The 27,784-nt window shown below is 37.0% G+C and overlaps 1 protein-coding gene across 4 annotated transcripts in view; it reads right to left on the bottom strand.

Annotated features, from left to right (window-relative positions):
• LOC113496334 (protein grainyhead) overlaps positions 1–26,201 on the bottom strand; it is a 91,511-nt gene extending 65,310 nt beyond the window's left edge. The window contains exons 1-2 of one of the 4 annotated variants that reach the window (XM_026875499.1): positions 26,119–26,201; positions 23,583–24,221 (exon numbers count right to left, since the gene is read on the bottom strand). In XM_026875499.1, coding sequence (XP_026731300.1) covers positions 23,583–24,124 — 542 coding nt within the window. In that variant the 5' untranslated portion in view covers positions 24,125–24,221; positions 26,119–26,201. The other 3 variants (XM_026875498.1, XM_026875500.1, XM_026875501.1) reach the window with 3 other exon arrangements.
• Positions 26,202–27,784: the final 1,583 nt, after the last annotated feature.

The raw sequence follows: 27,784 nt of genomic DNA, 5'->3' as shown, positions 1-27,784 counted from the left end.
ATCGATCCAAAACGAATTCGTTTCTAATATATTGTCTCATTAATTACAGAGCCGCGTCGACATGAATGAATTGCGAGTCTGATACAGTACCTACGTCTCGGGATTTAGTCACGCAATTATTATAGGCGGACTTAAACGTGCGCCGACCATCGAAACCTAAGAATTCTATTACACACGAAATAATTTGCATATAATCAATAGACACCTCGAACTGTCCTGTACACAAGCTCATACGTAGATAAGCTTACACCCCAAGATGTTTGCTCATAAAGCTCTCGTCGACACGAACCGCATTAATCAAACATCGTCCAACGGCCAACTTGCAATCGTATCGAATCACTATCGAATGGAATAAATTTATTTAATGAGCCGTCTAAGTGGTTCGTTTAGCGCTTTGTAATAACCGAATCACGTTCGTTTTTCAGGCTCTGGCCGAACGACGGTGACGAATGGTGACAGAGATTTATGCACGGAGTGTAGTAACGCGAAGGGCGGAACTGAGCTAGAGCTCAACTCTCCGACGAGTGGAGTCGCGTGCTCGCGGTGACCTATCACTACACAGATCTGCTTGATACGCGACGTGCGCCCGCGCATGCACTTTGCTCGACATTACAAATGGCACCTCCCACAATGTGATACAATTGGAGCCACAATTGTGTGTACGAGTGATATTCATCAACCGTCATGCCTACAAGTTAATGCCTCCTTCATGTTGTTTTAAACACTAACAACACGTCAAATATTTAATGACGAGCTTGTGAATAAATTATTTATTTATACCCGTACTTTATCGAACAAAACAATGAGTTTGCAGTAAGACAATCTGTTTATGAAAGTGTTTGGCAAAATTTATTTCAATGGTCTCTTTGTAAATAGGTTCTGTTTATTTCGATGTTTTTTTATTAAATTTTCAAAGCTCTATAGATCAACTCAATACTGACATTCAGGTAATAAAAATACATAAGAAAATTCAACGTTATCCGACAATTTTGTACATTACATTTCTTTTAACAAAACATGGGAGTCTAAATCAATATTCGTATAATTAGTGAGGCAATGGTCTCCGTTGGTGAGAAGAACCCTGCATTATTCAGCCCTTACAAGTTATTTTATGAGTGCTAATTAAGCTTCTTGTTTCTCGAGCTCACTCTCGATCCTGAAACTAATTATTAGTTCTCTGTGAACTTTTTATCTGCCGCCCACGAACAATGGAAACGTGACTGTACTGGCGATCTCGCCGATGTATTATTACTGTTGCGTCCTCAGAATTGACCACTACCGGTGAGATTCGTATAAAGCTAGGTATATACATTGATCCTGTTATACATTATCCGTACCTTGTGCTCGTATTTACAATATTATACGGCTTTATATATATAATGTACATTCTCTTTATTCCACAAGGAAATGTCACCAGTGAATAAATATATAACTATTAAAAACAACAGTTGAAACGTGATATCCTCCTTTGGAACTTAAAATATCGACAATATTGCAAAAGGCACTAAAACAACCGTCACATTACCTCGTTTTGCCGCGGTTACTTTGCAGCCGATCGCCGAAATACCAAAATATACTTCGTTATCATAAAAAGTATATCATTATTACTTAACCAATGAGATTCATTGTATTGATACGTTACATATTGGCAATCATGCCCTAAGTTTGTATACATGAGTACCTGTTTCACATTTTTCCAGTGGACACTTGTAGAACTGTTCACTGGTCTTTTTAATACACTTACGTCAACATGATATGCAACCGTATGCATGCTAAAAGATAAATACTGATATTACGTAACATTTTTCAATTGTCCGTGCTTTCATATGCATATTTTTAAAACTCGAGCTACATTCAGAAGCGTAGTTAACATGCAGGTTTGGTGCTACGTCACAGCCTCTGGCGTAAATAAATACAAACAGCGAATCGCTATAAAAGCGTCTTAACCACGGCTGCACGGGTTCAAATAACGACTGTCAATAAAACGTTTATGGTAGTGTGTACTGAATGACCATAAATTGTAAAGATTAAGGTCAATAACGCGATGGATATGATAACTGCTAAGAAAACGTAATGCACGGGTTAGTTCGATAGGCGGCTTTGTGCGTTTTCAATTTGCGTCTAGCTCAGGTGTCAGACCGATACACGTAATGTATTCGCCTTTACAATTAAGTATCGTAGGTGCTTATAAAATATTATAGGCACCAATTATAGAGTTTCCGGTGCAATTTAATAGTCTAATAATATTTACTACTACATAAGTACTACATTGGAATTTAGCATAATGGATTTATGTTGATTTTGATTTGATAATTAAAAACTAAGAAACTAGCACAGATTAAGGAAATACTAGTCTTACTGCATCTAATCGGAAATATAGGCATTATGAATAAGCTGCTTCAAATTGCCTGGAATCAATATTAATTAATCATTGTTAAGGTTCTATGTAAGCGTTTCAAATAATAGGATAAAATACAGACTACTTTATAAAAAAATTATTTTTTCAAAAATATGTAGGTACTTTGTCGCATTGTAATCGACTGTAGTGTATATAAATATGCCTACTTAAATTAAACTTAACCAAACCGCATAGAGTAAATTTGATTTATTAAACATAAATAATACTCTCAAGAATTCCAAGCACTTCTGAAACAGTTATTAGTGACTCCTAAATGTAGAATTGAATCTGTGCTACAGGTTACAAAATAACTTATTCGAATAACTTTTAAAAGCTATGAGTAGCGCCATCTCTGGACGTATAAGTGAACTACAACGATGACCACGCACGAGACAGAGACATCTCTTGTGGTAACGTCGAAACTTTTACTCGAGCTTTTTTACTGCTCGTGTAAAATGCCTTTAGAGATTGCTATGGATAGCTGCGTAGTGGTCAAATGGTTTTAACAAGAACCAACGCTGATTAGGACAATCAAGGATCTACCTTTAAGTACGGTATGTTGTAGTGACTAACCCCCAAAATGATAGAGATCGAACCCAAGGTTTATCTGCGATTGGGTAATCCGATATTTAGTATTGGAATTTGGAATGTTGTAACATTATATGACATAGCCAACGGCATCGGTATTAAAATTTCAGTGAATCGAAAATGAAAGCTCTAGTTTCCTAGGCTCTGCATAATTCTGAACGGTAATGATAGGGATGTCTTTTAATTTGAACGACCTTTATAACCTTTTACGACACAATCAGACGGCACTAGCCGTAATAAAGCTACTTTATTGAGACGACAGTAAGATTTAAAGCTACATGGAAGCATCATGAGGAATATTTCTTTGTTTTTTCCATAATGAAATCAATCAGCTCTTCGTTTATTGGATAAACGAGTGCGTACTTTATTATCCTTGGACCTATATCCTTTAAGTACATAAAACTAAAGCCTGTATGGATTGTTAAACTGGCCATTGATTGGCGGAGTCAGACAAGTCTGTCGCAGGCGATGTAAGCCGCAATAAATATGCGGACCACGTGCTCTATTGTTTTAAATAAAATGCAATCAGTAGGTACAAAAACAAATGCAATGGAACGCACCATCTCGTTATATCCCTACAGTTACACTCGTACCCATTCAACTCTGAGAAGATTCCTATTTAATCAAGTATTTCTTAATTAATTGGCCCTTTCAGAAGGTAGAGCGGTTCCTGGGACAACTTATGCTACAATATCTTAAAAAAATACCTGAACTCTATTAATTGATTTCCCGCTAAAGTAAAATTTTACCTTGATGTAGATAGGTATTTGTTCAATATGGCAAGGAAGTACATGTCGATGATCTACAATCTTGCCTACCCATTCTCAGTTTAAGGGACATCGATATTCAGCTTTTTTGTTCGGCCGTAAACCAGTATCCGTAATAGGGAGGACGATGTTACTCAGGCGCTATGAATATTTCGTGGAATACAAGAGCCTATTAACTCTAGAGACGCATAGTTCGATTTATGTTACTGGAACTTAACGAAATGTATGAAATACTGATGTACTTCTTTGTAATTGTGTCCCGATTAGTACTGCCCTCGATACAATATGTGAGCAAAAACAATGATCCTAAAAAGGCGACAAAATTAATTATCGCGAGAGCAGAGCTCATCGGGACCGGTGTCTTCATTCTTGATGGAGCTGAGCTTTTTTGCCAATCTGGCAATCAGTCAATAGCACATCTACCTACAGCATGCGCAAATACCACCGGATACCACGGGTAGCTCACATCATTCCTTTGTTATTATTGAAAGTTAAACTTTTTGTGTTCATTTGCAGAGACAAGACTAAATTTAATTTAATTTCTCAATTTAAATTGACTATAGCGTTAATAGCAACTTCAGTTTCAATCAAATAGGTACTAGTTAAACGGCTATAAAGTATTGTTGCTGGGTAGTTAACATCTGTGAGTTATCTGTGCGCTGCGAAGAGATGGATAATTATACTGTTCAGGTGTCCAATAAACTTCGCGTATTCTTGACTGTTACTGCGATAGCGTTACGCTATAATTACTTTAGAAGTAAAAATATAACTCAAAACCTAATGAGTCTATGATTTGAAAAAGACTACACGAATGTACCGTTTATACGATAAATAACAGCCATTGACCGAAATAATCTGACAAATATTTTTAGTGGATTTTACAACAGCCTCGCATGTTACATCACAACTTTTAAATGGACAAAAACACACTAACGAAAGAGTGTTTTATTATCTTCTGTAAAATTTGTCACATTTAAAATCTTATTTCCCATTCAAACAGGCACTTAATTAGCTGCGTCATGTTTTACAACATTGAGAGGTGTGAATGGCAATAAAAAGTTAAATTCATAACAAAACCTATAATTTCTTGTTCTTATCATTAAATAAAAGGAAAGAAATTATTAATTAACTTAGGTAAGCATGGCCAATATGAAACGAAAAGTAATATATGTAATAATCCCATCGACTTCGATAAGATTAAAGAAAAAATAATAACTGAAGTAGGTATTAACCGCAGCCTAAGTTTATTAAGTGGAAAATCCCAATAATATAATGCTTTACCCGACCTAGAAATCGGACTAAGGAATTTACCTTCGTCCGCTTAAGTACCACTAGACAAATAAGGCAATCATAAATTCAGAATAATCGATTTAATATTTTTAAGTTTCAAAACCGGTTAATACAATGGCAACATTTAAGTTAATCGCATAATATACACCTTATAACTTATAATTACCGAGTGTTTCAAAACTTCTGTCTCAGGGGAGTTAAACATTCTGAATGCGCGTGCGTTGCAAAAGTCACCTATTATACGTAATTATGCGGCCGCATAAACCGAGCACTTTGCTGCTCGAGCCCCAATTACACTTAGCGGGCCTCTTAATATTGTTCATTATGCTAAGGAAATGACAAGATTTTGCTAGAATCCATTATCCTTATAAAGACGTTGCTTACATATACGCTTCTTGCGATCGATCCGATAAAAACGCACTCAATCAATATAGCTTCTCCTATTATGGTAATTCTTTGATTAAATCTCTACTTCGAAGGTTGAACAGAGAATAGATAAGATGAACTAATTCCAGAGCTTTAGTCTCACGTTTATTAATTGCAGAAAATAATTCTATTTGTGATACACATCTGAAAGTCAATATCGTAATTCAGAGATGCTTGCTTACTTTACGATCACTGACCTCAAAGGAGCAAAAAAAAGATGTACTTATATTAAGTATCAAAAAGTACATTATAGTCCTAATATCCATCGGTTTTCGAAATACATGAGCACCCGGCACTATAAACTATATTACTTACGTTGGCACCACATTTTATGAAAGTAGTGCAGCAAAAATAATTGTAAAATGTAGATAAGTCGAATATGATTTATACATCCGTCAGACAAAAGAAAGCAAAGTGTTAAATAATCTACATAGTTTGAACATCATTGTGTGAAAAAAACGCTCTGCAAGAAACTTTTTAACTATTGTCATTAAAAATATTTTCATCCGCACAGAAAATAAAATGTATTTACAAACTTATACTTTATGTAGGTATGTCCGTTTTCACAAAACAAATTTTAATGTTACTCAACATCTTTTGGTATATTGGTCTTAGAACAACGAAGGTTGGAAAGTTAGTAGCCAAAATCGGTAACTTAAAATACTGTTAGTTAAATTGTCATGCCATGGAATTTACGTATAAACTCAAACTAGCAAGTAAAAAATAATTTATTTTATTAAATCTAGAATAACAATGTTTAATTATATTTATAAGACTTTCATTTCATGTCATTTTTAATTAACTAACCTTGCTTTACAAGGTACTAATGTTTTTATTTGTATACAATTAATTAAAAAATATTTAACCTTCTTAATCATCTAAAATTAGTAGTATCTAGGAACTAAACTAAACTAATATTTACATTTTGAAAGCTATATAATATAAAAAGAAAAATATGCATTATTTACAAAGCGTCAAAAAAGATATCCTCATCCCTGCCAAAGTCGGGAAACGTGCCCAGAAGGCTGGCTGCATTGCCACGTTGTATGGCAATGCTAATTCTTTGGGCAAAATATAGACCAGCCTTCTGATCACGTGTAGAGTCGACCAAACGCTTTGCGAGTTCTTTATAAAGAACTCGTGCACCTGGTCCCCATGTCCCGAACGTTTCGACCCCAAACGGCTCAAAAATATAATTACCAACAAGGTTATTATATTTCCGCCGTTTTAGGGCTTCCGCGGCTCCAGCAGCAGCGCCCGGCGAGACCGCTGAACTTAGAACATGGGATGGCGCGAGGGTGTCGACGCATGTCGCGTCCCACACCAAAGGCCGACCCAATTTCCAAGGCAGCAATGACATTCCGTCAGGTCTCTTACCATCGTTGCGTACCAAACCATTGGGTTCTAAAACGGCAGGTACACCAGCAGTGACAAGAGCACGACGAATGATGTCATTAATATTTGCATGACGCGGTATACGCCCCGCGCTCCTGCCGCAGGACAGGCCATGATGACCAAGGCAATCGACTCTTTCACCGCATTGGCAAAGATGAGATGCGACACATTGTACACCCAAACGCAAACCAATGGCGAGCCGGAGAGTATTGTTATCCAACATCGTACCTATGTTGGCTGAAGGTAATGCCTGTAACCAGAGGCCCGATTCCCATTCTCCCAGAGCCAAGAGACGAGCACGCTCTGCAGTATTGAGTGACGTTTCAACTAATTCATTCCGTATCTAGAATTGAGTTTGTAATGCAAATCGTTATTTTAATTTAAGCTTTTTGACTTTTAACATTGACAATTAAACCCAATTGAAAATGTAAAAGCGTTCTTAAGACTTGCATGCAGCTCAATTAAATTACTGGCATTCCTCGCAATTTGTGACAAAAAGCATTTTATAAACAACACGGCATTTGAACAGGCAGGTAACATAATTAATTACTATAAATACGATGACGACTTCGTTTACAAGTTTACCTGTGTTTTTTCCCGTGTATAAAAAGCCTTCAAATTATTAACATGACGCTATCGATCAAACTTAGGTCAGACAAGTTGCTCGTAACCCGAGAAGTACATTGACAGACGAATTTTGAAACATGATTAGATAATCATTTATTAGGCATAATTTAGGCAACATACACTCAGTATGTGTATGTTGTTGCATGCAAAATAACTTTCACTCGAAGATAATTTAATTTAAGCGCTTTATTGTATTATCTTAGCTGCTACTAATCTAACATCGCATAGGTACTGCATTTGCCCGATCAGAATATAAATACCAAACCAGTTAGTTTTACATCTATGATAAAGTTTAAAAATACATTTTATCGGAGAAGGAGTAGGTTCAGGCTTAAAAGGGTGTAGTTAAATGACACAGGACGTCATTCGAGGCGAGTACTGAGCCTCTAATCTGCATTGGCTACTGCTTTTGCGCGTTCTAAGCATCCAACATTCTCACACAACGACGGAAATAGCTGATATGTTCATCTGTTTATTGCAAAACACGTCGATAAACAGACGGACACGCGGCAAAGGTTAAGTTTTCAACACTGGTCACAACAACAAGGTACACATCAAATTAATTATAAACAGAGGATGTAGAGATTATGAGATAGGTACCTATATTATGGATTTTAATTAAAACAGGGAAAGTCGTTTGAAGTGTAAAAGTTGTGAAAAAAATATCTTTTACTTTAACCTGAGTAACAAATATCCACGAAACCTACCTACCTATCCGGAAAATAAAATTTTCTTTAAAACATTTTCAACCTGCCCAGCTACGTGGTAAATTATAGGTTTATGAAGCATTCCAATTATACATAATTAATGTTTACGAATGCGATTCAGGGTCTTGTGTATTTAAATATAAACAAAAAAAACACTCACAAAAACGATACCTACACTACGAGTCTCATTTTTAAATGCAACCTGATATGATTCTTATTTGTAAAGGTCAGATACAAACAATATTTCTTAAAATACAAATCAAATAATAACTTGTGAAGGTTTTCTTAAATTCAACATATTATTGACATAAAGCTTAATCCAGCAAATTGGGATAGATGCTATTCAAGCTGTCGTTGGAAACATAAAAACACCAACCGCTGTGCTCGCTAAATTAGTTATTTTGTGTTGCATTAATTTTTTACGGGAATTAACTGCGAAATCAGACAAAACTGTTTAATATCACCGATACTCACGTAAAATAACAAGCCGTTGAACATGAGTCGTAGTTACAATTTTATTGTTACTTTAAGTCGCCTCACATCCGACAAACATTTCCAAGAAAAGTAAGCATTCCGAAAAGTGAGCATTCCATCCCCATTTAAATACTTCAACTAGTATAAAAATAAAGGGTGAAAAACATCTTACGCTAAAGTAATAAGTGGACATTCCACTTTGCTCGAAGACGTAACGGAACTAACCGGAATACTCGCATCTCGCGGGGTGCATCACAAAAATTATCGACTTTATTATCGTATCAAAACCTGTTGCCGGTTAGAATACATCGAATCCGGTGAGCTCACATTCACGCGAATACCTACTCGACGATGCCTGTATTTCAATTAAATTACAGAGTTTTTAAAACGCCGTCAATGGCCAGATATAATCCACTCATTTGTTTAATAACCGAGGTAAATTCATGACACTATTGCCCTTGAACTCTTGATAATTTGCAGAAGTCATAGAGTTGACCATTAATCAAGAATCATAATGAACGAATTTACATAAAATATGTTAATAAAAATAGCATCAGATAAGCGAGGATATTCTTTTAAACGTCTGCAAATGTCCCCATGATACAGCGTAATAAAAATCGATGGCTTCGGTATTCTTCTACGTGGTGCAGATACAAATTGATGTTCCAGTATTTAATGAGGAACATTAGCGTGTGCAAGCCGTGGACGTGCCTCGGACCGATACCATTTGTGGCACTCATTACAACTTTTGACCAAATATGGCGGTAACGGTGAGCGCTTTTCTTTCATGATTTATAAAACTCATTTGCAAAGGTATTTTGACAAGTAGACAGTCCTTAAGTAAAATCCCAAGCCGGTGCGGTTTACATTTAAGTTTAACTTTTTCGAGAAAGCTTTTTAAAATCGATATAATTAAGGTGCTTTAATTAACTCTATAAATTTTGCCGTCGTTATTTTACCCTCGAACCAAAAATGTATTACGTAAAAATCAGACAACCCACCTACGTAGCTATATGTAGATCCATAAGAATGAGGAACCTTATACTTTTTTCAAAGATCAGAAAGACCTATACTTACCTATTGTAATAATTGATATGTTTTGCTATATAGCTCATTATCTGAGCTTTCTATACATACAAAATATTATTTTATTAACACTATCTACTATAACTGTCTCAGAAGTAAATTATTTATTTATTACCAATAAACAAACTTTAAATTTTTTATTTGTATACAATTAATTAAAAAATATTTAACCTTCTTAATCATCTAAAATTAGTAGTATCTAGGAACTAAACTAAACTAATATTTACATTTTGAAAGCTATATAATATAAAAAGAAAAATATGCATTATTTACAAAGCGTCAAAAAAGATATCCTCATCCCTGCCAAAGTCGGGAAACGTGCCCAGAAGGCTGGCTGCATTGCCACGTTGTATGGCAATGCTAATTCTTTGGGCAAAATATAGACCAGCCTTCTGATCACGTGTAGAGTCGACCAAACGCTTTGCGAGTTCTTTATAAAGAACTCGTGCACCTGGTCCCCATGTCCCGAACGTTTCGACCCCAAACGGCTCAAAAATATAATTACCAACAAGGTTATTATATTTCCGCCGTTTATAAACAAACTTAAATTATACTGTTAAATGTATGAAGTTCAGATATAAGTTATTTAACATTTGAAATGGAGCTTTTAAGGTTCATGTGACAGTGTGACTTCCTCATAGATTAGAAAGAGCTTTTGATTTTTTTTGTTTTGAATCTTGTAAGCCATCTTCATGACAATTTGCTTACAAAAATAACAAGCCGTTATATACCTACCAATTAAATTCATTATAATGTGTTTTTATTTCGTTTCCTTATGAATGACGTAACCCTATATAAGATATTACTCAAGCTTCGTTTCTTTCAGTTCTTCGAAAAATCTGTCCTGACTCACACAACTATGTCCAAATATGACATAAACATTTTGTTATTATCATTTGTGGGTTAATTATACTAACCCGTATCCGAAAGCCTCCATTCTCTCCGGTTATCTCTGGTCTGTTCTCGCACACTGCACAGTTACTTTAGACACAGCGTACAATTAATGAACTATCATACAACAATAACAACCATTTTCATTAAGCGATAATTGTTTATAAATCCGTCGCGTTAACTGTACATTTAGAGGGTGCACCGGCTCACCGAGTGAGAGCCTCAACCGGAGAAAGTGCGCAAAGCCCTGTTATGGCGGCATTTCTCATTCCTCAGTCGGAGCCTTTTCTCCTATTATTCGCGTAAATATGTCACTTCGGTATTACAAGTCACAGCTTTAATTCCATTTAATGTGAATTAAACATCAGTAGCACCATTCTTTAGATATTGATACTAAATAATACAATGCAAGGTAATCGACCCGGAACTGTTGCTAATAAAATTAATTTAAACCATAATTATTACTACGTTTAGGTACCAGAATAATAAGCTTATCTCGGAAATCAAAACACCTGGATTCGTGGTAAATTTTAAAAATGTACTTCATCGTCAACCTTGTATTACCTTGCATTGAGCATTAAAACCCAAAATAATGATTGTGTTGTAGATACTGCATTCTCACAGCCACTCATCTATAAGATGCTGATTCTAAATTGTAGGGCTTATACCGAGAAGATCATGTCTCTAAGATCTCTTGCGGTTGTTACAAACTGCGCTTCGGAATATGGAAAGCGTGGTGTGGAGCGCAGGCGCATCAACACAAGAGTGTGACCTCTGCGAGGCGCGCGCGGCAAGGTCACGAACGCGCGTGCGCGTCAGTCGTGACCCGCTCGCGCGCCTTGCCCACCACACCACTCTGCCATTTTCATATCAATGAAATTGACAATAGAGTATACAATCACTTGTCTCCGAAAACTTAGCACAATGTCTCGGCTGTATCTAATGCGACAACGGTCATATTATGGCCCGCTCTTACAGCATACAGCCTCTTAGTTCTAGACGAGGTAGGTCTTCTAAAGGCAAAAGCATGCGTCACCTATTTTCTACAGGAAGTAATTCTGACATGGAAAAACATCTAAATAAACGTGATGAAATAAATTACTAAATGAACGATCGGGTTTCTAAATTTAAGAAGACGCAATGTAACATTTAATTATAGTTTTTCCTATATTTGATAACCTTATGATTATTAGATTTATTAGCATGATGCTATGCCATGCTAAACTAACACAAAATTGTCTTCCGCAACCGAAAAATGAGTCAGTCAGAGCCTACACTAAATAGCAACTCGCTGAGATCATAGACGGTTTTATTTGTTAAGTTTCATAACAACCTATATTGCTATTAGAATATTTATAAGAATCTAGCCTTTAAAGCAGCCTCAATTATACTGCTATTATGAGTAAGTAAACAAATATTTTACATGCCCTTTTGTGTCAAGCGCCTATTCGCTTTAATTGAAATGTAATATAAGATATGTAATAAATTACTCGAACCATGTCAACCATAGCCCGACTACTATTCAATGATGCGGTGATTTTTTTACATGATGTCTATCTTCAACTACTTTCAATAATATATTAATACTGATATATTTTATTTATATCAGATCATTTCCTGTATATATTTTAAATGATATTTTCGATTAAATAAGTTTTAAACGTGAGTTTAGAGAAATCCCAACATTGTCACAAATTAAATATATGAAAAATCCCACAATGAATCTATATAGAAAATTAGTTACATTTAGTGAAACCCGTTTTCAAATTTTCATTGATTTAAACCGGAACAAAACAAAACAGACAAGTATGTAATCAACAAATGAACGCAACGCACTAGCATTGGGAGGCTTGCACTCGAAGGTCATGAACTCGGCTTCATCGTAGACAACGTAACGCGAAATTGTAAGTAATAATACGTTTGCATTAACACTTAGCGCACAGACCTACCTATAAGGAATGTATGCAGCTATTTACATAACGCTGAACCTAGCAATCACTTAATGATAGGTAACTCTTGTTAAACAGAAACACAAAATATAGCTCGCTCGTTATAGTAATCACAAAATAGAATTAGCTTATTTCGTGATGTATGCTTACATAGTAGCGGCAGTTAGGAGTAACGGTTGATTGTCGTCTGCCTTATAAGTTGGTGGTAGAAGAGAGATGGCCGAGAAAGGGATACATTATTCAAGGGGATCATTTACATCGCGACGCAGCGGACGTGGCGGATCGCAACTCCTTGTACGTCGGCCGGTGGCGCGTACGGAACCCACCGCGCCACGCAAAAAAACCAACCATATTGCTCCTTGAGGCTTTCTTTTTTTAATGTACTCCAAGTATTCGCTTAATGACCAACGCAACGTACATCCATACGTTGCATTCAATTTAAAAGATAAACTTTATCATTACAACGCAAGCAGCTGATAAAGAGTTAAGAAAATCTTTTAAACTTAACTTGTTAATCAAACGTACAATATTATTATCCCAGTTTTTGTGGCGGTATATTATTAAGCGAAAGAATGTATTTAAAATAATGAACCCTATTATTTTACCTACCCCAACACTAACGGTTTAGAAAAAAAAATAGTATATTTTTCGATTCTCATGAAATAATATTCCAATTAAATTAAATTCATAAATAATAGCTACAGTACAACATTTCCACAATTCCACAGATTTATGAAACTGAATAGTTCGTTCATCGTTTTTTTTAACTCAATGAATACATCAGCAACTAGACCGACAACCCTAGCGCTACAAGAAATCATCAATTATGTTTACTTATATGAAAATGGAGCTTAAATTTTCTGCATTAAAAATATATTTCAAGATCATTTATTGTTTGTAATTCCAGTAGGTATCGATTACTGTAGTAATTACTTGGCATCCGAAAGCGTTGGTCTGACGTGCGTGAGTGAGAGGCGCGCCCTTGCGTCGGTCCTTGCCGCAATGTCGTCGCAAGTTCGGACCCCGGCCATACACCCTGCTCTCGAGGTCACGAGAGAATGTAAAACCTTAATGTCCCGCCACCCGACACTGCGACTCTACTATAAAACTTAATGGTAAGAGTGCTTAATAAATATTACGAATACAAGTCTGCCTATGTGAACACTGACATTTTCTTTGGTTGAAAACATTTTTGAAGGAACACGGATAAATACTCCAATCTCGTCACATATTTATAAAATGGGTGTTCAAACAAAGTCACGCTCTGTAGAGAATAGCTTCCATATTACCGGACTTAACTGTATACCAAATTATTGGGTGGGTTTAAACAAAAAAAGACCAGACAACTATTAAATCGACCACAATATCATTAGTTCATATTTAGCCATAATTACGAATACAATCGCCTACGCGTACTGTAGATAAGGGTCAATGCTTTATCTCGTGTCCTAAGGACTTTTATACAAGTATGTATAATATAAAGGAAACATTCTATTTGAAGCTTTTTAAATTCATTTTTATGGAAAAAACTATATTTTATTACATCTCTTTAGGTGTGATGTTTTTTGAAAGATGTTCATTTTCCTAACTCTCTTAAACGTAAATGGTAGGCGCTTTAAAGTAAAGCACTACCTTTGTACTCTATTGTCATAATGTTGCGGACATCATTTTGTACAAAAAATAGAAAAAGACCAATCACAGTAACAAAGATGGCATATCTACAATTGACTTCAGTGGCAACGGAAAGTTACCGAAATAAATTCAAAAACTCATTTAGGCTATAATAGTGCCGTGTCCTAATATTTTAGTTGTGGCAATAATTTACATCTATTTTTGCCGCCTTTATCGAGTTCCAATTACCTAGATAACGAATAGTTTATGTTAGCTGTCGACAGGAATTGTAAAATAGATATAACGCAATAATTTTGAATCTGTATCAGAAATTCATTGCATTACCATCAATGCAACATTTAAATTTAGCATAACACGTGCTAAAGGCAATGGAATACTAAGTCAGGCTTGTTTCACACAACATACTGAGTAGTATAATATTTAGTTACTGATTTTGACCCTATTTCATGGGCTATTTATTAACACGTCTTAACATAATTTACTTACTTAACATTAGTAGTAGTTTTAAACCAACAGAATGCTGTACCTTAGCGTTTTATGTTTTGAATAAGTTTCGGTTACAGTGTCTCCTTTAATTTATTTATTTGTATTTTTGTTCGTCTCAAACTGGCCGTGTACTTGAAAATTAAATAATATACATATACTTATTAAATACCTATATAATAAACGCTCTTTCTTCTTAATTAGATTGCTGCCGGTTATTTGTGGTAAGAGATTATGAGCTCAGTAATTGTCAGAATCTTATAATTTAAATGTCGAAGGAGTACTGTTACAATGAATGAATTATTAATGGCTGTTAAAGAACGACAGCTAAATGTAAAGTGAAGGGTCATCAGGAATCGTCTCACCTTGGAAATAATTCTGCCCTTTGCCTTTATCATGCATTGTTGCAGTTTGCAGTTCAAAAAAACTGTAAAGATTTATCAAAATATATTAGATGCTACCTGTCGGTAAGTATAAGTCGGCTCAGATGAAATAATAAAAAAACAGAAGTATTTTTTTGTATATATAGTAAGATCTACATGAAACTATGACACATACCATATTTGCTTGAGCGTAAAATCATCGTAAATTTAAAAGCATTGTTAAAATTTAAAGTACTATAAATTCGTACACTATAATTTTATGCCCTGCAATAATTTCATAACGCCGAGCAATGTAAACCACGTTTCTACATTGATACAAACATGCAATTCTTACTTATATTTATTTGACTTTACGTAAAAGGTTTTTTTTAATAATCCTCTGAAACATTTAAGTACTTTGCCCAAAAATGACAGAAGTGGCCCTTTACTTTAAATTATTGCACATAAAATAAACACATTGAATTTAAAATGTGTTGATACAATGGTCTTTATGACGCGGATGTAAAAATTGGGATATAAATCTCATTGAATAGTTTTTTAAGCACTTTCCTAATTAACATTTATCACATTTCTTTGATATAAAATATAGATAGACTGTTAATTCTGATAGTTTTTACCGCAAAGTACTTTTTAATAGATTTCTGATTTTTTTTAATACAATGTTTGTAAAGACGTCCTTTTTGCCACTATTGTATGTGAATTGTTAATCTTACACACATTTTCCTCCATTGTGTACTTGCCTTGTGAAGGATCTAAGTAGCGGCTGATTATTGTTTCAACAAACGTACCCGAAGAGTAAAAACACAATCTCACCTATTACTGAATCACCGCTGTCTGTATGTCTGTCCGACCGCCAGCAAGTCTCATGAACTATGATAGCTAGACAATTAAGAATTTTCGCAGATGATGTATTTTTGTTGTCGCTAAAAATTAAAATAACGATCTAGGTTAAACAACATATTTGAGCTATACCTGTTACTAGTATACTACCAATATATTTTTTCACATCAGATTTCATTTTCTTTAGCACATTAGTGGCACGATTCTGGCTCGCACCTGACTGCTTTTTATCACGTACTTAACGAAAATATAGTCAACGTCACCTAACGTACCAAAATCTTTGTTTCTTTGATTTAATTTCTGTTTAACATTAACATATAAAGGTATGTGACTATTTTACTATTCATTATTCATCATGAAAATTATTATTTTACTGTACCAAGTCTGACTTATGTTAATTTACATACCATAATTTCTGTACATTATTACAAATAAATAATAAATTATTTAAATCTTATTTTCACAAATTATTTCTTAATGAACAGTTGAAAAAGGCAATTTAGACACTCACTATAAACACGACTTATCTTTCCAAATTGTTAAATGAATTAAATTGTTTTCACAAATTGTATCTATCATCAATACTAAATTAAGAATGCTGAAGTGCTAATATCACTTAATTACTTTATAAATGCATTGACTATTTACGTCAGAATACGAATCATCAATAAATTAATATTAAACGTAATTCTCGATGTTAAACGTTACGAAATGTTGAGCTAACTATTTTTGTAGCTAAATCCGTTTAATTAGAATTGTATGAACATATTTTATCAATAATAACAGCCACTTGCAGAGTTTTCCGATAGCACAACGCCACCGACATCGGATTCAGGGACAGTCACTATGACGTCATAAACTCTTCCCCGGTAAAGACACATCTACAGAACCTAATGTACTATTGTGGCAACACCACGCCGCTAACAACAACCGCACATAACCATCAGTAACATTTCTAAACGATATCTAAAACAACTGCTGGATCTGGCCCATTTAACACAATATCTGTCAAGTTACAACTTCGTATAATCTTAAAAAGTCATGTTTTTTTACAATATAACTTTTTATTAATTTTATTAAAAACGATAACCAAGAAATAATATGCTTGTATTTTTTATAATTTTGTATGAGACGGTAATCTTAATATTGGACTGAATTGTGATTATATGTACCCATATATTATTATAATGGCAAGCCGTATAACGAATCAAGTTAATAAAAACGTACATTCATATACTTATAAGGTAAAGCTAGCCTTGTTGACGTCCGTTTCACTCTGTCACGCAGATCAATACCATGCTCTGTCTTTATCACACTAATAAGCGACAACACACGCGCAAGCCTCACACACTCATCCGTAGCCTTTCATTGTGTGCGTACGCGATGTCAATGTGATGAATAAACAGTTTCTCCGATTTTACGACTCAATGATTATAGATACCTATCTATGCAAAGTTAGTTAATGATTTTGAAATACTTAAGTGGTCTTGGGAAAGAGTAAAAAATAAAGCAGACGTTATAATGACGCAACTATTCCTGGTGCTACAATTGTGTCGTTATTGGCTATCTGATAATTGAGATTATTTAAAGCTCTTTAAAAGTTGTCAGCGGAAACAAGAGAAAGAAAGTAAAAGTAGAAAAATAAACCAATCCTGAAAAATAACTCGAACTAAAACTATCACACAAAAATTTACACATCAATTTATCGAAAAAGTTATAATTAATACGGATACGGTAATATTGTCTTACAATAATAAACTGTAACACAGATCGATCGACCTCAAAGTCAAATACGCATTTGTTGGCGCTACAGGAGGCCAACATACAACCTTAGCGAACCTAAATCATGACTGAGCGAAAATAACCGCGACCGTCACGTAATGAATATGCGATTCTCGAGAGATAAAATAATAGGATAAATTTGTAAAATCATATTGAACACTGTATTCATATAATAACTTATAAGGCCTGTGGAATAAATAAAGACTGACAGTAATCTTTTGTAAAACAATACTTCGTTAAGAAACCAAATGAATGCTGGAAATGGTTTTTACGATAAGAAAGCCATATTTAAACGTAGTTTTACAGATTTTGTATGGGTTGGTCAGCTCAAGCCTATTCAATAATGAACGCAAGCACTATGTATGAAGAGTAAACAACGGGACTGGATGTGGCCACGGCCGGCAAAGAGGCTAACCACAAAGGAATCCCCGAACTTCACAAAAAAAGTTGCGTATCTCTATGAACATTTAAGTCCCTTTCTCACAAATATTTGAATTTCAGTCTTAAATTCAGGGTCCGTAGAGTTACTTTTACTTGGCCGACATGACCCTGCACTCTGTTGATGTTCGATTCAAAACCTTGATGTAAGATAATAAAATCCTATAATGGATTTGCTGTTGTATAGTCGTGGTTACAAAAAAAAACGATTGAAATATTTATCTACTTCTGGGTGTGGATGTGATTTTCCTGTCCCAAAACCAATGACAACATTTTGTATTAAAAACAATCAAATGTCAAAACAAAAAAAAATGTGTAGAGTATAAACTACGTTAATAAGCTTTTTAGTTTAATACTTACAATTTTGTCCTGTTATTTGCGTCATAATAGTAATACGAAGAATTGAATGCTCACAAAATATAACATTAACATCACCATAAACTTAGGTATATCTCATTTCGGATTACGTCAGCCATCCATATAGCAACGTTATAAAATAAAAACATGAATATAAATCACATACATATTCTACATATAAACAAAATTCAATTGACCGATCCACAACGTTCTTTGTTTCGTTCCAAAGAAATTTTATCCCCCGTTGAGATTTGTGTCGGACGCTGGCTCGTCGGTGCCTAAAGTTACATAGCAACGTGTACACGTGAATGTGTGTGTGGAGGCGTGTGTGTGCCTGGGTACCTTCAACCTCCATGTGATGGGAAGTGAACCCTTTACGCGGGGAAACCGTTTTTTATTTGCACTCGGACAGCGGCATCAGGTAGAAAGGATGATCGTTAATTTTTAAAGGACACACTGAACTTTTGGAGTTTGAACAGAGACTATGTTTTATGAGACAAGTAAACTAAAACTGTTAATAATACGTTCTTGCCAAATATTCTTTTTTTTTGTCGTCTCGTAAATTTCGTAGCGCTACGATCGGTCTACAAATATTGTCAAGTAAATAGGACTGAACTGGACGAAAAGTTTTGTAAACAGAAAAAGGTATCAAAAGCTGCGTTATCTGAGCAACCAGTTTTGAATTAGTATAAGTTATATACCGAAAGTAAATAAAGCACAATCGTCACGAAAACAGTGTTATTCCCAGACTGTGCTACGGGAGGATCACTGCACCCGTTGATGTCTTTTGCTAAGAGCTTTTAATATGTCGCGCTTTCACGAGTTTATTGACTCCTCTCGTAGCCCGACAGCTTTCGATTCTTCGCCAGTTATGATATCGTAAGATCTATCGCAGAGAAGAATGCACCATACAAATGACCAAACATATTTCATACATAGTTTAAATGACGAAGCATAATAAATTTACTACGGCAAAGCACATAACTTTATAAATTGGCATAAAACTATCGTTTGAAGTGAATTGAAGAAAACTATAAATACTTATGGATATTAATAATAATGTTTTTTTATTGCAGGAGTATCAGCATATAATCAACTCTTGTAGGTTCACCGTGTGAGAAGCCTTTGCTATGCAGTGAGTCAGATACTGGCCACTATTATTTATAAAGGGGAAGATAATCAAACGTGTATGGATGGGATTGGGCGTAATAATCGTTTTTCTTCGTAATCTTATCTTAATTGACTCTTTGACCCTTCGTTTATAGAAAATGAAACTGAAATAAAATTTTAAGTCAAACTCAAAAGCTTTTACATCATTGTTATTTGGAGTCCGTAAAAACAAAATTAAAAATAAATACCAGAAGTTGAACAAAATACTAAAGTGTAACATTTGTAATATATTAAAATTGTAGCGATGACCACGATACGGCAGGACGCGTAAAGTCGAAGCCGCCCGATAAAAAGTGTACATAACTGTTATGATTTCCAAAAAAAGCAGTTTACCGGCCAAATAATTACATTAAATAATGATTGGGGCGAGAAACCCAGCGATGGTAAGCTCATCTCGAGGGCTCGCCGCAACGAGCAAGAGCGAGGCAATAAAATAAGGCTGCGGCGGCAGGGTGGCGCGGGGAAGGGCAAGGGGGCGCGGGGCGGGGTCGCGGGCCGCGGCTGTCGCCTTACAGCCGCGCCCGAGGCATGAGATGACGCGGCTCGTGCAAAACCTGAGCCTTATCAAGTATGACTTGAAAGTGAACTACTAGGTACCAGCCTGTGGTCAATTCTGAAGAGGAAATCGACTGCAATGGAGTGAGAGTCCTCGGTGAAGTTTTAAATCTGAACTCTTTTCTTGATTACAGGAGCTCTCAAGCTAGCCAAGTAGTTTATTTAGGAGACAAGATTGCATGTTGTATTCAGATTCCTATAGTTGGAGCAAATGGTCAATGCTTACCTACACCCGCTCTCCGCTGATAGTACGGGCCACGGTGCAACAAAAAGTCATCATTAAAGTGTTGGAGGCGCGCCGGGTGAGACTCGCAGCCTCTCGCTCCGTCCTAAACGATTCAGCCGAGTTTTTATCACTTACCAATCCATATCAAGCTTATTTATTCATTTTTACTAAGAGCTCTCCCCTTTTAAGTTCCCTTATCAGCCTGATTATAATCGAAACCCAATTATAATAAAATATTAAAAATGGATATTAAATTTTCATAGGCAACGGAAATCTGTCACCAAATGTACTGGATTTATATTTATACTAGGTTATCCAACGAAAGAAAACTTATTTTCTAAATGACAGTAAAACATTGACACAGACAGACTTCCACGAATGAAGCTCGATCTGTTCTTCCAGTACCATCCACCATTCTCACGCACGATATCAAATAAAATAGATTCCCTCCTCTTTTCGGTCCGTTTTCTTAATATATTCCGAAAACTGGTTGAAGAGAGAGATAACATATCTATAATTTATAGATTAGCTAGTGGAAGAGTTGATTATGGTAAGTGATTTTAGTTCGGAGACAGTTACGGAGAGCCGTTTGAATGCCTCACAATGTTGAAATAGCCACGTATTATGTGGTTAACGTTCGTAAGCGTTCTCTATCATGATATGTACTTGTGTAACTTTAGTTTACAACAGCTTATTGTTCTGATTAGGATCCGATTAGATCAATTAGAAGCTATCTAGAAAAAGGTTGAAATGTTGGAATTGAATCTTGATGACCACTTTATAAATATGTATTTATATTTATATAAGTTCATTCATTATATAATATTAATTATAGAAGAACAGTTCTTAAGTTAAGCGTAGAAACATGTTTTTCATATTAGGTTCGCTTTACAAGTTTTCGTTCTCGTTAAAATCCTCGTTTATTTTCTTGGCCCTCGTGAAGTTTACTGAGTTACCCTTTTCCACACACTTCAACCAACAACGTTATAACATTTGTCCGCATTTAAAGCTTTTTTAATAATTAAAAAAATTTCTAACTTGAATCTAGATTTAAAAATATACATTATATTGTTTATGCGAGTACTACGGCATGGAGGAATGATTTAGGTTAATTAGTATGTCAACATCGTAACGTGTACTAAATATGAATCTCTTCGGACTTGAAACGATCAATATTTTGTACACGCTCGTAATTGTCCCGTTACTATATGAGTTAGGTTGCGGTTACATCATGAACGCGTATTATTTCTACATTAGAATAAACTAATACGGATGCCACTTATCAAACTTGTCTGGCAGCAAACAGACGTAACTAATTTTACTACAGGCGGCGTCGGTGTCGGTGAGACGAACGTCATGCGATATGAATGACATGCAAGCACATGGCGGGCCGAGGCTTTTTGCGACGGTTACGTTCAACTAGCAACCGTCTTGTTTAATCACACGAGTTACGTTTGAGCAACGCATTAGTCTAACACAGCTAAAGCTTCGTGTACCTACACTGCAAAACTGTACTGACGTTTAGTCTTATACTCAATTTAATTTACTTACCATAATAATATTATACATTTATACTTATGGTGACACAAGTTTCAGCCAAACAATTTGTACGTACACAATAGAAAACGTTTCTGAATCTTGATACCTTGTATATTTCGAAATAAGTGACCGGAGTGAAGTATTTGTGTACGTAGCATAAAAGTGTGTTAGAAATTCGAGTCAAATATTTTTAATTGATACTAGTGAGATCATATTTTTTTTTACTCGCTCCGAACTTCTTCAGTTGATCTGCCATGACAAACAACGAAGTCTAATTGATTAGTGGCGCGCTTTTTGAGTAAATAATTGTGAAGTCATTGTTGAACTTGGGCAGGCAATTGTAGTATAATCTTAAAGTCACGGAGACTCACTTGAGTGTTCATGTCGTCCTGCTAGTTTCACTGTCTGTTTTGATTTAACTGAACAAATAACTTTTCAATATTCAAACCTTGATAACTCTATTTGTTTATGATTACTGACAATAATTCTGCTGCAGCATTTCTACCTGTCTATAAATAAAGCGTCTATTTACTAGATATTAAGATTCATAACTTAGGTGGGTAAGCACTAGAATAAAAATAATTAATTGTACCTCATATGTTTATGAGATATGGTTTAAAATTAACGTTTATTTCATAAAATAAAGTATTATGGGATGTTAAAACGTTAGATACGCAGGTAAATCAATAATTTGAATTCTATTTTGGTGTTTTAACTTTTTTAATAAAAGGTCTGCTACGACAGGCACGTCAAGCACGTAAATTAAGGATAATTTTTGCAACTTCTGTGGTCTTTAAAGTTAATATGTTGCTATAGGTAGGATAAAGGCAATGATACAGCGAAAACGACGGCAATTGGCAACATGTTAGCACGCAGTGTTCGCGGCCCAGGCTGGCGCGGGCCGGCGCGGGCGCTGCGCTGGCCGCGCACGGCTCTCGCGGCAAGTTCAAGGTGAGCGCGTCGCTCCGCCCACACGCGCCGCTCCTAACGCTCACAACCGTTACACTGGACCTCCGACACAAACACCTCATTCTTTTAACTACACACGGCTTACATGCACAAACAATTCATTGGCTCTAACAAATCTTCCGAGATGAAGTGCCAATACCATACGTGACTACATTAAGCAAACTCGTTGTTACCACTTCTCTAATTCCTATATGAGTACTCTAAACGTAGTATGGTGACGCCCCCCGTACAAAAAATGTTTATAGTACTATATTGTCATTCTGCATTGTAAAACTTTTGAAGATATACGAAAGCTTATAAGTAAAATATTAAGTTCGCGTTATACACAAAGCCTCACAAAGAATGATAATAAATTGTATCCCCAATGACGGAATTTATATATTTGACTGTGGAATTTCCCACTATCAAAGACACCTGGCAACAGAGGCAACGCGATATTTCCATATCATCTCATAAATTTTAAGCTATAAAATACGATACGATACATTGATGTTTATGGAAATAGCCATTAGACGAAATTCGATAAATAGTAACCAACAACATGTTAAATGTTAGAACCTACGAATAATAATTATAATATGTAAATGGACCGTGAGCACGGCAGTATTACCTGGGTATAGTGATGACTTGTCCAAGCTCGTCCACGACGTGGTCGGCCAGCACCAGCACGGTGGGCGGCTGGCCGGGCGCGCCCACCACCACAGACACGCCGCCGTCCACCAGCTGCCCGCCACCGCTCACCAGTTGCCCGTCGTCCAACTGCCCGCTGATCATCTCCACGCGCTTCTGGTCCGGGGTCGTCGTGTAAATCACGGTCTGCTTCTCATCCTCGTAAATTAAATCTATTGGAGTTTTCTCGTCGATAGATTCCATCCCTTGGTCATAGACGTCGGGTTGCACCGGTACTTTACTGTCTGTAGCATAGGCGGCCAGCTCGTGCGGGGAATGGCGGTACGAGTGAGCCTCCGGGGGGTAGCCGTCATCGGAGTCCATCTCGACTTTGTGCGGGTAGTAGTCGTGCGCGGGCTGCACGGGGGTCATGGTGGCGAGCACGGCGTGCGCGGGCGCGGGCGAGCGCGGCGCGGACGCGGGCGACGCGCAGCCTCGCGGGGAGCGCGCGCGCGCCTCGCACGGCGGCGGCGACGCGGACATGCCGCCGTACCTCGGCACGGTAGGTGACGTCTTCGTGTAGGCGGAGGCTCCTCGCTGGAGCACCCCGCTCAACACTTGACTCCCCTGACAACAATTTCTGAAAAACAAATTTTCATGAAATGAATAGCCCGAGACTAATACATTTACTTATAACAAGAAGCAATAAAGTAACCCGCTTGTCTCATCCAAAAAAGTTTTGAAATCACTATACAAAACCAATTATCAACAAGATCTGAAAAACAACAAAAAATCTGAAAGCCTAACTTAAACAAGGCATAAATAGAACAAGAGACCAATTAACATATATATAGGTTCGCAATTGAGAGTGCGTTTCAGTGACGCCAAGGGCAAGCACCATCAGCTGATTCAAATCCAGTTAGAAAAGAACGAGTATCAAGTGGCACCTGATCGCCGCGAAGCGCCCGAACTTGTTGAGCAGCCCCCTGGCCGGGCGCCGCGCTCTGCTCGCGGTCGTGGCGGACGACGCGGGACGAGACCCAACTCCGAACGGTACAAACTGGTAACTATTGTATCCACGTGCTTGTCAAACTTGTCAGTAAACAATTATTTACAAACAAATCAGTTATGGCACCGGTTAGTATTAAACTATTTACTTTGCAGGGTAATCTCTTTCACAGCACGCATTGGTCAGCATTACAGCGACTTATTGATAAATACAATATTAAAACACGAAAAGGACCGAGACCTTTAAATGCATACACACAACTCTGGATTACACCGACTAGCTATCGCGCCCATTTTATAAAAAGACAAAAAGAATCGTATTGGTTCAGAAGCTGTACTGAGAGGGATACGTAGTTGTCGGTGCATTGCTACGGAGGCTGAGGCTCCGGCGAGCGACAGGGACGGAGATATCACGGCCGAGATGTAAGCTCGAGAGTATCCAACGCTCGTACTATATACATATGAATATTATGTACCCATACACAATCATGCAATACGGAATTTTTCACGATATAAAACTTCGCTCTTTGTCTTTGTTTGCTAACAATTCATTATTTATCTTATAAACACATTATTTAAAACAAAATACAACATCTTTAAGTAATTTAACTAAGGCAAACTCGTGAACGTCCCTACGGTTTAATATAATTTAATTACCAATCACGAATCCCGGGCTTCACTTGCGAATTGTGTTTTAAGTACCCTCATATTAAAATGAAATAGATTTAGATTAAGATTGGTTTATTTACTTAATGAGAATTGCTGTTTCCCATACTATTCATCTTAAAACTATCATTCAAATATCATTGTAACTATATTTTTCGTATTTGGAATGATTCATGATTATTGAATAAACAACATCTTAGGCTTTTATAAAATTTGCTTGCATTATGTCGCTGAACTGAAGCAGGAAAAATAAAATTACAAAAAGGCTCTGCAGCGGAGCTGAGTTGTCAAAGTGTGCGCGCGCACACATAAAGAGGTGAAGCTCGCCGAACACGTCGTTACAAGACATAAGCGCACATAATTTACTCACACGCAGAAGAGAATTGGTCATGACTGTACGCTGACATGTACCATATTAACCACACACACCTTGATATACAGACACAGGAATAAAAACAATTATGTACAAGCACTTATGGAGAACTTGTAACATTTCTTATTTGAACCAGAAAGACTAAACCAATCAAAACAAACAGATAAATATTAGCTTCCTGAAGACTGCTCGACAAACCATTGTGACATTCAATTCTGTAGATGCACTATCGTAATCACTGGTATCTAAGAGCGGAGGAGACAAACGGGCACGTCATTGCACTAGTACTAAGGTCGGGGGCGGCGGCGGCGCGGGCGTCCTGGCGCAGGCTGTCACGCACGCGCGTCAAACTAGTATAGTGACGTCACGGCCCGCCAGGCGAAATTACAAAACCGGCCGGGCGGCGCAACCGACTGCGCCAGCAAGCGGCGCAGCGCAGTGGCGGACGCGCTGCCGCCCGACCCCGACGCGCCACCGGCACATCACATACCGTGGGCGGCGTCACGACGCTGGACTCGGCGCGGGCCGGTGCGCGGGCGCGGTACTCGAGCACGCGGCGAGCGGCGCTACGGAGCGCGGGCGCAGGTGCTCTGAGCGCAGCAGCCTCCGCGCGCCGGCGCCGCGCCCCCGCGCTCCCCGCGCGCCTCGCCGCGCTCTCGCACGCACCAAAACGACGAATTTATCTTCCGTGCCTGCTGGCCCTCCTACTCGAGGACGTTGCCCAGGGTGCCTACTTACACGAAATTACTTCTGTGACTTTGCTTTTATCGGTATTGTGCGTAGACAGGTAGAAAAGTACTCTAAAAAGGTTATTATTTTATGATGAATTCACAGTATTTACACACACATTATTTTATTACTTGAAAAAATATATTTTTACCAAGTAGTTGTGAGTGTCTCAGACACGTTGGCCGCCTTGCAGGAGCGGCGGGCGGCGCGGCGCGGCGGCGGCAGCGCCTGGGGCTAGGGGCTCCGCCGCGTCTTACTGGCTCGCGAACCGACGCAGCGACGTCAGTTACAGCCGTTACAAAATCTGCGACCTGCGACGTTGGAATTGCTCAACTTTACGCAACTTCCTTTATTGAACTTTCATGCAGCGATATATATCGGTTAAATGAGTGACATACTTACTGCTCTGTGTGATATACCTATAGTAATATTTGAAGTGAGAAATTGCGCATTATGAACATATTCACAAAAAAACTGCTAAGAGAAAATAAGTCCTACAGAATGAAAGAAAAGATTGACGACAATAATATTTAACATCAAGGGTTTGGTATACAGTACGACCATATGTATGTCAAATAATAATAAAAACAATCAACACACTGCATGTAGATAGGTAAATGCTTCTGAACGAGTGCGCCTACCAACCTGATCACCTGTCTCAGTCCCATTGAGTCCCGTGACGCTCATACGACTGCAATGTTTTACTACGAGTAGCTAGTTAGTTTGTAATCTCCCTTGCTTTTGGTTAATATATGTAGTAAGGTTTCAGATATAGCCCTGTAAACCTGATAATCCTGATCTCAAGGGGCCAGAATTTTGTACCAGGTTTTCAGTCACTAAAACAGTTAACCAATTAAGTCAGCTTCAAACTTAATTGTCGCAGTCCATTGATTGACTATCCATTTTCATTGACAGGGACACCCGTTTATTGAGGAAATGAAAATGTAATTGTAAACACTGATGTCGAAAACAGATCTAACCAAATATTTTGTCTGTCTTATACAGGTCACTGAGCTATATAGTCCTACTCGGTTATATCGCGTTTCCAAGAGAACTCTTCAAAAGTCCGGGATAAAAACTATCCTATGTTCTTTCTCAAGGTCAACTCGACATACCTCTGTACCAAATTTCATTAAAAACAGTTCAGTGGTTTAGACGTGAAAGCGTAACAGACAGACAGACAGAATTACTTTCACATTTATAATATTAATAGTAAGGATAAGGATTACATGTTTAAGTATAGAGATAAACATCGAAACAGCCTTGAAATTAAATTTTATTTAAGGTTCCAGGTTCGACGAAATGAACAAAGGTAATTTTATCAATAAGTGCTGGGACCTCACTGCAGTCTGAAAAAATAGAGATTTCCTACTTCTCAGGTCCCATTAAACCAGGTTTCAGGAATAATATTCTAGACTAGCTTACAA

This window comes from Trichoplusia ni, chromosome 8 (genome assembly GCF_003590095.1).
Source record: "Trichoplusia ni isolate ovarian cell line Hi5 chromosome 8, tn1, whole genome shotgun sequence".
Taxonomy (NCBI): Eukaryota; Metazoa; Arthropoda; class Insecta; order Lepidoptera; family Noctuidae; genus Trichoplusia; species Trichoplusia ni.
This window is presented reverse-complemented; position numbering and strand designations above follow the sequence as displayed.